This window comes from Callospermophilus lateralis, chromosome 6 (genome assembly GCF_048772815.1).
Source record: "Callospermophilus lateralis isolate mCalLat2 chromosome 6, mCalLat2.hap1, whole genome shotgun sequence".
NCBI classification, from domain to species: Eukaryota; Metazoa; Chordata; class Mammalia; order Rodentia; family Sciuridae; genus Callospermophilus; species Callospermophilus lateralis.
In genome coordinates, this window is record NC_135310.1 from 66,869,129 (window position 1) to 66,885,147 (window position 16,019).

General features: G+C 33.1%; 2 protein-coding genes across 2 annotated transcripts in view; one reads left to right on the forward strand and one right to left on the reverse strand.

Moving 5' to 3' along the window:
• Mms22l (MMS22 like, DNA repair protein) overlaps positions 1-5,471 on the forward strand; it is a 112,327-nt gene extending 106,856 nt beyond the window's left edge. The window contains exons 23-25 of the mRNA XM_076859906.1: positions 2,001-2,097; positions 3,453-3,620; positions 5,174-5,471. Coding sequence (XP_076716021.1) covers positions 2,001-2,097; positions 3,453-3,620; positions 5,174-5,264 — 356 coding nt within the window. The 3' untranslated portion in view covers positions 5,265-5,471. The remainder of the gene's footprint in view (positions 1-2,000; positions 2,098-3,452; positions 3,621-5,173) is intronic.
• Positions 5,472-11,835: 6,364 nt separating this feature from the next.
• Positions 11,836-16,019, reverse strand: part of Klhl32 (kelch like family member 32) — a 188,641-nt gene continuing 184,457 nt past the window's right edge. The window contains exon 11 of the mRNA XM_076859907.1: positions 11,836-13,202. Within this exon, the coding sequence (XP_076716022.1) occupies positions 13,041-13,202 (162 nt within the window). The 3' untranslated portion in view covers positions 11,836-13,040. The remainder of the gene's footprint in view (positions 13,203-16,019) is intronic.

The following is a 16,019-nucleotide window of genomic DNA, read 5'->3' on the forward strand; positions in this document are numbered from 1 at the left end:
TGAGGATTATTTACAAATGATATCTGATAAGGAATTTGTATCTGGAATGTATAAAGTACTCCGAAACTCAATAATAAAAAGACAACTGAATTGAAAAATGACATGGGTAATAGATATGAATAGGTACTTTTCTAATAGAGAAAGAAATGAAACAAAAACACTTCTGTATAGAAATCAGAACATTCATGTTCATAGCAATAGTATATAGTATAATAAAATGTAGAATGTCCTTTAACCAATGGATAATTTAAAATTTTTATATATCCATATAATGTAGTATTAGTTGCCCCACAAAAGGAAATGAAGAACTGATGATATATACTGTAACTTGGATGAACCTTGTAACATGATTCTAAGTAAAAGAAGTTGGCATTTAAAACAAAAATGCAATTTTATTATATGAGTGCCCAGAATAGCTACATCTATAGAGAGAAGAAAATTAGTAGTTGATTAAGAGGAGTCAGGTGATAACTAAAAGTTATATAGAGTTTCTTTTTGAGATAATGAAAATATTCTAAAATTGACTGTAATGATGGTTCAAACTGTGAAAATGCTTAAAACCTTTGAATTGTATACAATTTTTTTTGGCGGTGGGGGTTACTGAGGATTGAGCTCTGGGACACTCAACCAGTGGAGCCACATCCCCATCCCTATTTTGTATTTTATTTAGAGACAGAGTCTCACTGAGTTGTTTAGTGCCTCGCTTTTGCTGAGGCTAGCTTTGAACTCGCAATCCTTCTGTTGAGGCTTCTTGTTGAGACTTTCTGAGCCGTTATGATTGTAAACTGTTGTGTTCTTAGCTCCATACCATAAAAAAACATTATCGCCTATTTATTATTAAATAATTTAAGTTTATATTCATCATGTTTTGTATTCCTATTATAATGGGTCACAATTTCTAAAATTTCTCTTATTCTTAGAGAAAACACTAGGTTCCCCCCCCATACATATATTTAATATGCCTAAAACATGACAAAAATTTAGAAGCATTCAGAACATGTTGGGTTTTCTGTATTCTTTCTTGATATTTGTATTAGTCAGCTTTGCATTACTGTAACAAAAAAACTGAGATTATCAACTTAAAAAGAGGAAAGGTTTATTTTGGACCACAATTTTGGAGGTTTCAGTCCATGATTGGTTGGCTCTGTTGTCTTTGAGCCTGTGGGGATGCAGTGTATCATATGGTGGGCACACATGGCAAAGGAAACTGTTCACTTCATAGTAGTAGAAGAAAAGAAAGGAAAAGGAAGGGGCTGGGGTCCCAATATCTCCTTCAAGGGTACACCACAGTGACCCAAGTTCCTCACTTAAGCCCCATCTCTTAAAGTGTTCTGCCATCTCCCAATAGCACCACAGATGGGGAGCCAAACCTTTAACACATGAGCCTTTGGGAACACATTTACGATTCAAATCATAGGAATGTTTTTGCACTATTGTATACAAGTATGCAATTCTAAAGTGTTTCTTAAAATATTTAAAGAATACAAATATTCATTTGAGACTTTGTTATCTTTTGAAAGGAAGATAACATAAGTAGTTTTTATGTATGTTTGGCTAATTTTAAGTGAAGATAGATTGTAGGTGGTATCTGATTTGCTTTTTATGTATTTCTGAGGGAATGGGAGGAATATGTTTATAAATTAAAAACCAATCAATCTGCCTATCATCAGTCAGCTGATTTGAAGGGCTTTCTTTTGTCAATGTGTAACAGTGTGTGCAGGCTTATGTTGGTGTTGTATTTTTGAATATGAACACCTTTCTAAGAGAAGAACATATCCTCATGTGTTATTTTCAATTTTAAGAGTCAAAAATAGACTTTTAAACATTTTCAGTATGCTCTAGAACAAAACAAAATTCGTAACTATTTCATTGTGAAAATTAGCAAAAAACATGTAGATACTTCAAGAAAACACATCTTTTTCTAAATTAAGAGTGTTAAAAATGAGGATCCAGATGGTCAATTCAGACACAGTGTGTAATGCTATAATTTTTCCTCCTAGTTAAAAGGCTGGCCACCGAGAACCTACAGTACGTGGTAAAAGCCTGCCAAGTGGGGTCAGAAGGAGAACCTGCCGCCCAGCTGACTTCTGTGTTTAGGTAACTAGAAAATATGCCAACTGGCAAGGAGACTGTTGCCAGCCATTTGACAGCCAGCATGTTTTTTAAATGACTAATTATCCAAAACATAATGTGTTACTACTTATTTATAGTATTTCAATTATTGTATTTTTGGCAGTAGTTTTGTTACATTGTATTGTTTTATTGAAAAATAAAAATGCCAGGGAAACAGATAAGGGAGCTGACTTGAAATGACTTGTGAATTTCCTAAAAGATTCTTGCACGTATTTGAAAAGAAAAGGTGAGAAACAGGAGTCCTGATGGCAGGTGCACAGGGCTCTGGAGCTTGCTTAAGCATGTTGCTCAGCGTACAGTGTAAAAGGATATGTCCTTGGTTTTCTGGTTTGCTTTAGATCCTTTAGTTTCAGAAGGCTCTCTTATGTTTAATTTGTGAGGTATGGACTTTATAGGAGTAGGTTTGTTGTTCATAAGAATAACAGTGCCACTTGAGAATTACTTTTTTCCTCTTTCCTGCCTTGTCCCCTTTAGAGTCTTATGCTTTCAGTGAGGGCAGAATTTTTTTTAATATTTCTTTATCAAGGTTTATAAGTTTACCCTCTTTATAAATATCTCTATCTTACTACCACCATAACAAATAATTTAGGGTCCATTTCCTTTGTTCTATGTTAGATCTTTGATGACTCAGTTTTTTTTCTCATTATATTTTGGCACATATCTACTATTCAGTTTATTTAAGTTGTGATCCATTTGTGGATTTGTGAAGATTGTGGAGTCAAAGAGAGGGAAAAATTACTTTATGTGATCAAAGAGTCCATGTTTGTTATCTACAATTTATTATGTTAGATGGCTTTCATTTTGTCGATGGGGATGTGAAAATTTTAGGGTTAAAAGATAGTTTTATTCATAAAGACTTCTGTGGGTATCAAGTCTCCTGTTCAGTTTAAAGAAAATAAAGGTCTATTTTTAATATTTTACTTTCCCTGTTAGCATACTGTTTATCCAGAGATACAAAGGATATCTGACTTTCTTCTCCCTTTTGGTGTCTTCCACACTCTTTCCTGCTTCCCCTCATTTTAATGAGGAAAGTATAGCATAGAGTCTCTGGAATTAGATTTTTTCCCCTTAATTCATCCTCCTAGGATTCCGGCTCCTTCCTCATCCCCAGTACCATCACTGGTCTTGGATGACACAGGAATAGGACATTTCTGTCCTCTATTTTAAAGTACTAATAGTAGTCTCCATGTTAAATATAGTTTTCATGATAATATTACATGAAGTGATCATTTTTGTGCTTAGGCTATGGCTGACTGCAATGTAGGCACCAACTCAAAGAATAACTCCAGAATTTTGAATGATGTGTTTTACTTTCACAGGCAGTTTATCCAGGATTATGGTGTAAGATACAGTCATCAAGTTTACAGCATTTTAGAGATAGTAGCAACACTGAAGCAGCAGGTTGTCATCTCCTTGATTTCTACCCTCACTCAATCTCTGAAGGATTCGGAATTGAAATGGGGCCTTGGCAAAAATATTGAACAAAGGTATGTTTGCTCATTTAATTGCATTCTTTTGGACAATGTTTATGAAATCTGTATTTCATTTTATCAAAATGGCTATTTTCTCATTCCCGCAAATTTGGGATGTGTTCTTTTCAGTTGAAAAATATTTCAATATTGGGATTATTATCAGTTTTGTAAAGTATGATTAAAAAATACTGTGGTTTATCAACAAACTTAGCAGAATCCACACATCCTTCCTCGTGTACTTCCTTTCAAAGACCATATTAGAAAGCTGTGTATTTCAGTAGAACTACTATTGCTCAAAACATTTGTGTTTCTCTTCATGAAGTGGGTTTCAGAGCCTCAGGTATCAGGTATAAGACTTTTTATAGACTTACAACCCAACCAAATATGCTGGGCCATTTAGAGAAATATCATTCTGTAGGAATATGTTTATATTTCCTAAAGAGATTACTTTAGATCAGTCAGTACTCACACTAGGATTCTTATGTCCTACAATTTATTACAGAATCAAATGCTTTTAATTGTGTTCCTGTGTATCTGTACACATGCACAATCTAATAAACATGCATGTTCCAGGTTTTAGTTGAGAAATTTTAATTGTATAATGTCATATTGGAGACCATTCTTGGAGACATGACTATACTGATTGCAGCTTTAGCAAACTAATGAACTACATCTTTCAGTATAATAAATGGAAATTTTTAAAAAGGAGGGTCAGGGAATAGTTTTTCTGTGCTAAGGTAGAACATCTCTTTTCTTCTCTTACACAGTAACATGGCTAGCCTCTTATTTTCCAGAGAGAAAAGATTGGGTCACTTTAAATCATAGCTTTAAAGAAATGATGTTCATTGTCATGTCATTAAACAAGCTCATGCAAATGAAAAAACTGAAGAGACTACATAAAACATCCTAATATAGTACATTGTTGGAACAAGTGTTCTGTTATTGTACTACTTTGCAAGCAGTGACACTAGAGAGTTGGTTTTAACAATTCTGAATAGTACAGATATTTAGTCTAATGAAATAACTGCCAGGCACAATAAATCTAAAACACATTTCAGATACAGGGAAATACTAGAGAATCTAATAGGAGCAACAATATTTTATTTTCAAACTTTGTTATTTCTAAGAAGATAAAGAAGAAAATAGGGCGTATTCTAAAAGTGTTATACTGTTCTGTTTTATGGTTATAAAACTTTTATTTTCATTTTTAGTTTGCAAAACAAGTCTTCCCGTTATAAGCATACCATTCCTATCTGTAAGTTATTTCATGGTTATATTATGTCATTGCAGATGGTTAGTAAACTTTGATGTGTCATTTTTAATCTATACTTGATATATATGTATATCAATCATACTTTTAAAAACTGAATTAATCCTAACATCTAGGTTTACTCACAAAATATACAAAGTACCTTTTTTTAAAAGTGTTTTAATAAATCTGCTAGATGAATGAATGGATGGATGGATAATTAGACCCACAGACAGGTTTCAATTTGTAAATATTCAAGTGGAAAAATGCTGAAAAAGATAATAAGTATACTTTATTTCTTTTCTTTTTTCTTAAACAGGGAAGCCTATAGAAAACTTTTATCTCGCCTAGGACAGATGGGACAAGATGAGATGCAGAGACTGGAAAATGACAATAGATATATTTTGTGATTCACCCTGTCTATTGCTTATCATCTAAAACTACTTTGAACTAATCTAACTCCTACTTTTAATTAATTATATAATGATCTGATAAAAAATGCTTTCTGGGATTTTTTTCTTATATACATTATATAAGTATAAAATATATAAATAAGGAAATAAAAATTAATTACTAACTATGTAATAGCATCCTTGGAGCTTTGCCAAACTGTAATCTAGTTTGAAGAAATTTTGGTTAAATTAAATTAAAGAAGCCTTTTCTGGAAATGTTTTCTGTGTATGAGTACTATGCGGGTTTGTTCTGGTACATCCATGGACTTTTTACTATAACGTGACTTCCTGTCTTGTGATTGATGTGTTTTGTGTGTGTGTGTGTGTGTGTGTGTGTGTGTGTGTGTGTGTTTTTACACCTTCTGTTTTAATAGGCTACTTTTTCAAATTACCTGGCTGACCTCTGCTCTGTTTTTGTGTTTTTTTTTTTTGTTTTTTTTTTGGTGGTATGTTTTTGTTTTTGTTTTTGTTAGAGGAGGCGGGTGTTTAGAGATGCATATTTGTTTTCCTTTATACTATGTGTGAGGCAAGTTAATAAATAAAACCCTTACAAAGTATACTTAACTCTCTTAGGATTCAGGCTGAATCTGACTTTAAGGATTACACAGATAATACCTAAAAATATTTTAAACTTATTCCAAAAGTATGTAGCTTGGAGTTGTCATTAAAAGACATCAGGTGGAAAAAAATAAGAGTCTTTAAGAAAAAATGAATAAATAAAAATATTCTGGAAACTTCTTAAGATTACATAAAAGTTGAGAAGTCAGCTGATCTCTCTCCTTACTCTTATAATTTGGCATCTTGTAAGTTTAGAGAACCAATTTAGTTTCCTTTCATAACTATTTTTTCTTTACTTTTTAACTCTCATCCAGATTGTGTTTTACCAGTTGGTCTTGATGTGGTAAAGTTTCAGTCCTAGTATTAGGAATCCACATAGGTCTCTAACCCAGCTCTACTTTGTGACCTTATACAGGTTACTTACCGTTTCTCAGCCTAATTCCTTCATGGAGAAAAAATAATCATGTTAAAAATTCACAATGCTATTATGAGAATCAGAGAAATGATATATGTAAAAATGTTTTCCTCTACATCATGGTGTACCTACATGATTGCTACATTATTCATACATGATAAAAGTAAAGAACATCTTTCAATTTTGTTTCCCTTTCTCTAATGACATAGCCCACTTTTTTTTCAATGTTTCTTTACAAGTCATGTTTAACTTTGAAATAATTTCTTTCTTTCTTAGAATTGTAGTCTTTATCATGGTTACATTAATCCTTCAAGAAAACTTTTTAACCCTTTTCTGGCTCAGAAATTATCTTAAAATGAAATAGAGGCTAAGGTTGTGTGTGGCTCACTGTTTGAGCATTTATCTAGCATTTATCTAGCATGTGTGAGACCCTAGGTTCCATCCCCCAAGTGGAAAAATGTTAAAAATAAATGTAAATAAGCAAATAGGGTGAACAAGCAAGCAAGCAATCAGGATTCTCTAGTTACAATTGTCTCCTAATTGTAATTTGTGAGTTCCAAAGCTGTTATTTGTTATTTTCATGATATAAATGGTCTGTTTCTCCCCAAAGTCAACTGTCACAAATGGAATATTCTTTAAGCCTGCTTAATAGAGTTCATAACAATAATTTTCTCTTCATTATAATAGTGACTTACTAAATTAATAATGTATGCTTTGCAAGTACCAGCAGTTAAAGGAGTTTTAACTCTTTAAGGCAATATCTTTTCAAGAGGGGTATGTTATTATTTTTTTATTTTCATTTTTTGGTTCCCCCAAGGACAGTTGTTAAAGGTATCTTTTAGAATCTAGAGTATAAAACTTTCAAGGGATAAGAAAAACTGCTATGGAATCCTTCATTAGGGCATATATCTGTAAATACTAAGAGTAATTGAAGTTTGTAATTAAAATCAATAACAAAAGACTATAATAACATGCATACACTTTTTTATTTACATATAAGTAAAATTTTAAAAATATATTTTTAGTTGTAGGTGGACACAATACCTTTATTTATTTTTATGTGGTTCTGAGGATTGAACCCAGTGCCTCACATGTGCGAGACAAGTGCTCTACCACTGAGCCATAATAAGCCCTAGTCCCTATAAGTCAAATTTTAAAGAAGCTGCTTTTTTAATTGGGGAAAAAACAAATTTATGGCTCAGTTCTTTTTCTTGAAAATCTCCTCTAATCCTTTATTATTACAATCTTTCCTTCTTCTACTTCAAGACTTCACCTTATGCCCGCTTCTCTAATATTCATTTTCCCATAAGTACCCTGTCATTTCTGAGGCTGCTTCTTTTACCACTGTAATGTAAACAATACATTACAAACTGTTTTGGTCACATATGAGAATGTGTGTTCATTTCTCACATTCTTTGGCATCTCTGTGATGTTCACATTTCCCCATATCTTCCCATCCATTCCTCAGCAAAGTTTCCTGCTTCTACTGTGTCTTGAGAGTACCAGAAGTTTTCTTTCCCATCCTCTTCCTCTGTTCTGCCCTAACATCCTTTTAGTAGTGGACTCATAACACTAGTTCATGACTTTATCTCTCAGATATATTTCTAGTGCTAATTTCTCTTTAAATCTCTCTAGTTGCATCTTCCTGAAATCTTAAGGCAGTATGTTAAGCTGCCCAAACTAGCTCCTGCTTTCATTTTCTACCCTGGGAATATCCTATTTTCCCAGGATACTTGGCCTTGAAACTTCAGAAGCATCTTAGATTTTTGATTGCTCCCAATTTTTAGTTGATGGCCTATACAGGCTCCTGGGCATTTTTTATTTTATTTTATTTTTTGCAATTCCTTGCATCCAAACTTCACCCCCCTCCACCCCGCCCCCCCCCATGGATCACTACGATCTCTTCATCTCTTTTTCTCTGGTCCCCTTTTCTACAGTTTATCCTACACATTGTTCTGAAATCAGTGTTCCTAAAATACTACTTTCTTGTTTAGTTGTCAGCTGCAGGACCTCCAAAACTTCCCATTGTTTATAAGTTGATGTTAAGACTCCTTAGTCTAGAGCTTTTCTGCCATTTGACTGAATTGTTTTTGTTTTTGTTTTTGTTTATCAGACTTAACACTTTCCAAACAAAAGATTTAGCTGTTTTCTCTGGATGCCATGTCCATTCTACTCTCGGTCTCATTCATGCTGGGAGTACCATACTTTATATAAAAATCAAAATAAAATACATTTCATTTATACAGAAGCTTAGGACATTTAAATAGGAAGAAAAAAATATATACACTTTGGATTTGTGAGCATTCCACTCAAATAATATCTATAAAATACCAAATGGGATGTAAAAGATGATTGAAGGGCAACAGAGTGATGAAAGGATTTTTATTAGACATTAGGATTTGCTTATGATTTAAATTTCAATTTAGTTAACATTTAATTAGAAGGTTTCCATAGGGGAGGGGAAAAAAGACATGGAGGATCATCTCTATGCAAAAAATCATTCCGTGTTGAGTTCATTTGCATTAGAAGAATTTCATAGTTTAAAACTTGTGTGTCTCTACCTGTATTCTCTTAAATATACAGTTATGTGCTTCTTAACATGTTAGTCAGTGATGGGCCACATGTACCAAAGTGATCCCATAAGATTATAAGGAAGCTAAAAATGTCCTGTGGCCTAGTGATAGAGTCACTGTGTCATCACAGCACCACACATAACTCTCTTGTTTGTGGTGATGCTGGTGTAAACAGACCTACATTATTGCCACTCATAAAAGTAAAGCACATACAATTATGTACAGGACATAATACTTGATAATGATAAATGACTGCTACTGGCATATTATTTACTATACTATACTTTTTAATCATTATTTTGGAACATTTATTTAAAAAATGTTTACTGTAAAATAGGGTATCATGTTACACTGGTAACAGCCTCGTACATCTCCTGTTTGTCACATCTCTTGACTGCATCAAGATGTCACATCAAGTGACTGATTTATATACCATCTGGGTTTATGTCAGTACACTCTGATATTTGCCTAATGATGCACTTCTCAGAATGTATTCCTGTTATGTGATCTGTGACTGTATTTGACTTTTCCTACATCAATGTCTATTTAAGAAATTATATGTAGGTCTTAGACCACTCATGGGTTTTATTACTCATTGAAAAATGCTTTATTTCAGTTTTTTAAATATTTTTTTAGTCGTTGATGGACCTTTATTTTATTCATTTATTTATATGCCGTACTGAGAATTGAACCCAGTGCCTCTCACACGTGAGGCAAGTGCTCTACCACTGAGCCACAACCCCAGCCCTTTATTACAGTTTTTAAAGCTTCTTTATTCTTAAAGAATTGCATGGGCCTGTTCCCATGTACTTAAAAAAAATCTTTACCAGTTAAGCTTCTGCATTTGAGAAACCCTTTTAGAAATCTGTCCCTAAATCCTACATAATATCATAGCACTCATATTTAAAAGATCAGAGGTAAATATCATAGAAACCTCATCAAAAGTTGTATTGTCTATACTAAGCCACTACTTTTTGATAGCTTTTTACAACAACCTACATCTTCCAGAAACTGATCTCTTTACCTTGTCAGGTAAGAGTGTAGGATACCAATATAAATAATATGCTTTATTTGTTTAGAACAGTTGATTTGGGAAGTTAGCAAAATAACATATTCTTTCACATATTTAATTAGAGTTGTGTTTTCACTCTGTGATAACCTGTATGGTAAGGTTACCAAAATCAGACTGTAATTGACCAATTTTTACTTGTTAGAATGTTTAGTATGTGATATTTATTCAATTTATTGCATTTGTGAATTGTGCTTTTAGAAAAAAATTTGGACATTCTTATTTTATATGCAAAGTTATAAGCTATTTGTACCTATAATAAAGATTAAATTTATGTGTGTATAAAATCTATATATTTGATGGAAATTATTCTCATGATTATTCAACTTCCTTTTTATAACAGATTAACTATTTGAAAAGCAAACTAAAAATAAGCCATATTACCTGGAGAAATAATTTGTTGCTTTTACATTTTGTGGTAAAACGATAAAAATGTTTCAGCTATTGCAGAGGCTGAAGGGGGTACAATAAACATGTACTTAAGGTGTGAGGAAAATATGGGGAAAAAACTATGAAAAGTACCCTAATCACAACCTAAAAGGCATTTTGTTCCTACAGATTTAAGGAATGTTGCTCCGTTTTAACATTTACATTATTATAGAGAATTACATCTTTTGCTCATTTTTCCTTGCACCCTGAGAATATTCTACTAAGATCTGTGTGGTACTACTTTTTGTTTCTGTTTTTAAACTAAAATCTCTAAATGATGTTTTAATCTTTGGAAGTCTTAGGGGTTTCTGTAGAAATTAAAATGCAATATAATTGCCTTTACTTTTGCAGACTCAAAATGGAAGATAAATCAGGATACTTAAATAGAAAATATTATATTTGAACAATTTAATGGAATTTGGCTTATATGACCAACCAAATGGTTTTATAGAATTTTTTCTGATTAATGATAATTTTGAGTAAAAGGGTCTAGTTCTAAGCAATCTGGGTTTTTTCTCTTAAGAAAAGAAATATTCTACTTGTGATGCTACTGTTTGGCTATCGCTTACTGTAAAAGATGCATTCAACTCTATGCAAAACTTTTTAAAATTCTGACTTCAATACTAGATTACATTAGTGAATAATACATTATAAGGATCACCAAGGAGGATGTGATAATATATGCTGATTTGTTTTATTTGAGAGTTAGAAATCTGTCCAGAAATAAAAAGGGTAGTTTAAGTCTACCTTTCCATTATCTTTCAGGCAAGATTATTCTTAGGCCATTTCCCTTTCACTCCCTGGATGTAGAGTCTGGTTCTACAAATAGATTTTAATGGGTTAAGGGTAAACTGCTGGAGGAAAAATTTGTGTTTTAAGGAGACTGCATAGGTCCTTGTTGAAAAATTTCCTAAATCCTAGAGTCCATTTCCTGACTTGGTAAACCAGTTTAAAATTTTAATTTAGGTGGCTTATATACATTTTAAAGAAGTTTTCCACATTCTGCATATCAGTAATCAATATCAATTTTCATTGTTCATAACTGTCCAAATTGTCATATGGGTTTTTTTATTTATCCAAACTAAATTTTAAATTACCTTTTAAGATTAACCTTTTTTCCTTATCTCCTCCTGTCCTTTAATTTTTGAATAACCAGAAATCATATATTTTTTTAAATAATGTTTTAGGTATCTTATAACAGTGTATAAAGTCAGTGGATTCTGTATTTATGATAAATTTTTTTATTCATTTTGATTACTAAATATGGTTATGTGAATAAAATGACATTTTCTATAAGTGAGGAATTGCTGAATGATTAAAGTGCTGAAGGAAAAAGGTCAGAGTAAAGGATTCCTTTTAATATAGATGACCTTAAGTCCTGGTGAGATTAGGAAAAAAGAAACTCACTTACACTTGTTGAATTTATGTTCAAATGTGATTATTGTTTTATTTATTTTTTTGTCATAGACAAAGCAAACCCAAAAACCTAGCCTAAAAATGAATTCTTATGCATTATTAAAAGTGGTCGTAATAAAATATGTATCAGTGGTGGTGAAGATTCCCACAAGCCCTCAAGATTGACATAACCTTTAACAAAATGGAAAACTTTTATTAGAACTGCCAATTCTAAGTTCAAATTTATGTCAAAGCACTTTATGGTACCATAATTAGTACAGCTATTTTTTTTTTAGCTTTAAAATGTCATTTTTCACTAAATGATTTAAAATGAGACTTAATTTAAGAGTTATTATTTGAGCAAGGATTTTAGAAATTTAGATATCTTTGGTATTGGTAAACGTTCTTTCTTCTGGTTAGAAAAGGTGTATGTCTCACATGCTTTTCAGAATCATTTATTCTGTAGCATGTTTTCCAAATCCTATCTAGTAATTTCTAAACGTAAAAGTAATCTGATTCAGTTACAGGGTTCTCAAGATTGTAAAATGCCTCATAATTTGAGTAGCATTTTTTTTTCCTTAGGGGAAGTACTTCAGAGCATTTGCCTAATGCTCACAACATTCTTTTGAATTAATATGAAAATCAGTAATGATCCTCCTTAAAAGGTAGAAAGACTACAGTACCAAAAAGTTCTGGCTCAAGGTCATAGTAACCAAGGCAAAAATTCTGGATATTCCAACTGCTGTTCCAGTGTACTTCTATTATTCGCATCACCTTGAATAAAATATGGCACTTAAAAATTTATGATGTCCTAATGCTGACTCTCTACTGAGCAGGGCTGCATAACGTTAAACTTTAAAAAGAATTAGAAGCTCATGTTTGAGTAGTAAAGGGAGTAAGTGTGGAAGATTTTAAGATTATTGATGCCATTGTGTGAAATTAACTGCATTACCAACAGTGTCATATTGTCCTAGACAGCACTGATTAGAAAAAGTATATAAAGAATGTTTTAAAGACCCATGGAACAATAATGTACCATTAAGTTGACACTAAGCTACATCACAGTAAAAGTCATACATATTGTATTGTATGTTGACATACACTTAGAAGAGTGACAGGAATTTTCAATAATGTATTTTAGAAAATTGTTCATTTTTTGCTAATATTTATGTGAATATAAGACCTATAACACAGAACAAGGAAGCATTAAGCACTGAGGCTCTTCATGCCCAGTATCCAACAGTCACCCTTTGTTTTTCCGCCTGGTATGATAGTTATTAACAGAGCATTGGCTTTCAGATGGTGCCAATCCTGTGATGAGGCACTTGAAGAGTTTGAAGGTTAGGGCATGTGAAATATGGGGCTGGGAGGAAGCATGCTGCTATTCCATTGGAAGCAAAAGGGAGTGTAGGCCCATAGAACACTTCTTCTTTGCCTTCTCTACTTACATCCAATACCTACAAAATAAGAAGAGATGATGAGTATTTAAAGCTGTATACGCAAAGTAAGCCTGAACCTAAACTTGGTCATGCCATCATCACCATACCTTAGGATGGTACCAGAAATATTTATTAAGTTCCTACTAAGTGTTAGACTGTGTGTACATATTTATAGGTAATATGTGTGTGTGTTTATAAACATTTAATCTTCAGTAATGGGTTAGCAGTATTACCTTCACTTAATAGAACTGTCTTAGACTTATTAAATAGCTTGTTCAAACTAGTTGGTAGATAGTGTCATAATATTGGCTTACAGATTCTCATCTATAAAATGAAGAAAACAAGACCTTGCAGCTTTATCGTGAAAACTTGTGATATCTAGCAGAGCATCTGGCACATAGTAAAATATTATAACAGCTTAGTAGCAGGTTCAAAATTAGTTCAGTTGATTCTGGAAATTTTTCCACGGTTATTTCCTCTTCTAGCGGGAGTTCTGTCTCTTTTCTTATAAGGTACAGCTTCTGTTAGATTGTGCCTGCAGTCACATAACTGAATCCGACTTCACCTCCCTGCTAAGGAAAATGCTGCTCTCCTCCATGTGTCAACTCTATTAGGCTCTTTCCAGCCCTTTATCATCTTTATCTCTGTTCATTTGACTTTCCTCTAATCTCATTTAAAACTTTTTCTCCCTTGGGGTCTATGATTTTAAAATAAAAGTTTGTCATTGATATTGCCCTATTGCTATCCACTTTTGGTCCCATTCGTTCACCTGAATTCTAGATATAGGTGTGCCACCCTACCCACCAAAATCCAACCACAAATCTCTATTTGATAGACTCCTTTAATGATTTTTGTCTTCATCTATCATCTATGTGATTGACTCATAAACCTTTAACTGCAATAATGCATTATTTTAGATAAAAAGAAGCCCTTGAATTTTAAGGGATCCAAGCTCATAAAAGGGAAAAATCACTGGTAGAATAAAAGAAAAACCAAACTTTTAGCTATGTGGGTTTTTTTCCCAAATGGACATTTAACTGTCCCAAACTATTTACTGAATAATATGTCCTGATATTAGTAAGTAGTATTAGAGATACTAACTAGTTTATCTTAACACTGAATATAAATGCTGTTCTTTTTCAGTATCCCATTTACAGTTTCAGTAATGTTTCTTGCAATATCCCATTTATAGTTGTTTTGACAAAGGCAAGTCTCTCCAATTCATTTTCAAATATTTCTTGATTATTCATATACATTTACTATCCTAGAGATTTTTTTTTTTTTTTTTTTTTTTTTTTTGTGTGTGTGTGTGTGTATGTGTGTGGTACTGGGGATTGAATGGAGGGGTACTTTACCACTGAGGTATTTCCCCAACCCTTTTTTATTTTGAGATAGGGTTTAGCTAAATTACTGAGACTAGCCTCAAACTTGTGATCCTCCTGCCTCAGCTTCCCGAATTGCTGGGATTACAGCACTACCGCACCCAACATCTAGAGAAATTTTATCATCAGTTTGACAAGTATCACTTGCCTACCCCATGAGAAAAGGAAAATCTCAATGGGATTTTGATTAATATTTCATTGAATATAGAAAATAGATCACAATTATGAAAGGTTAGATGTTATTTTCAGTTTACAGAAAAGAATACAGAATCAGACAACATTAAGTGACTTAATACTGCGTGGTGGTGCCGAGTATCTGAGCTCAAGGATGCAACCCAGAAAGAGCTTGGATTTCATGCCTTAATGATATCCCTCCCTCCAACTGACTACATTTTTAAAAGGCAAAATAACAGTGAGATAATAATCCAGAGCTTTTGTCCAGTTGCCTGGGCCAACAGAGACTACATATGTTAAGCAGATGTAATGTATTTAATCTGAGAAGAGAAAAGGAAGCATTGGCAGTTTTTCTCCAAAACACTCCCCTAAACTGGCAGAAAGAAGGCACTTGGGAGAAGGCAGAGCCAGATTGGCAGCATATCTCCAGCCAAAAGAAAATAATAGTAAATGAAGAGAACAGTAAAAGTGATCTGGAAACAAACTAATCACTTGCACACTTGCACAGCTGCTCCCTTATGTACTACTTGTCATCTGTGGCACACCAGATTAGAGTCAAACTCCTGTGCCAGAAATTTTCTTACATGACCACAGAATAAACAAGAACACCTTCATTTTTGTCAGGAACCTATTTCCAATATTTCCCATGAGTTTTTATTACTAACAAGTCCAGATCTCAACCTTCAAACAAGTATTAATTAAGAGCCTCTCAGCTTTTCTCTCATTCGAGTTGTCCTAGTGATGGATCATAGTCTGTACTAAGAGCAGTAGCAGGAAATGCAACAGCATGCTTTCTCGTGCATCATCCCAGGTGGCTGAATCCCACAAATGACTGTTAGATGAACCTGAATTAGGGTCCAGGGGAGCATCTACTGCGATAGATTATTGACTAGCATTTTCAAGGGAAAAGAAAATAATTTAATCCTTCTCTGTGTTAGTGAAACAGTTTCTGATCTATTTCATTATGATCTTTATTTATTGGCCATGCTCTTGGATTAATGATGTGTCGATCTTGGATTAAGGATTATATAGTTATTATTTATGACATAAAAATTTTAAACTTAGGTATTTTTAGTGTGCATATGATTTTCACCTCCACTACCCTCTACTTTTCCTGTTTTGCACTCAGAGATTTCTACTGTCTAGCCACATGTTAGTGAAACATCGCAAATTAGGGAGGCCCTAAGCAATTCAGTGAGACCCTGTCTCTAAATAAAATACAGTTTTCTCATAAATGTTGTTCCAGTATCTCATAGTCTTACTTATCTATTGGCTATTT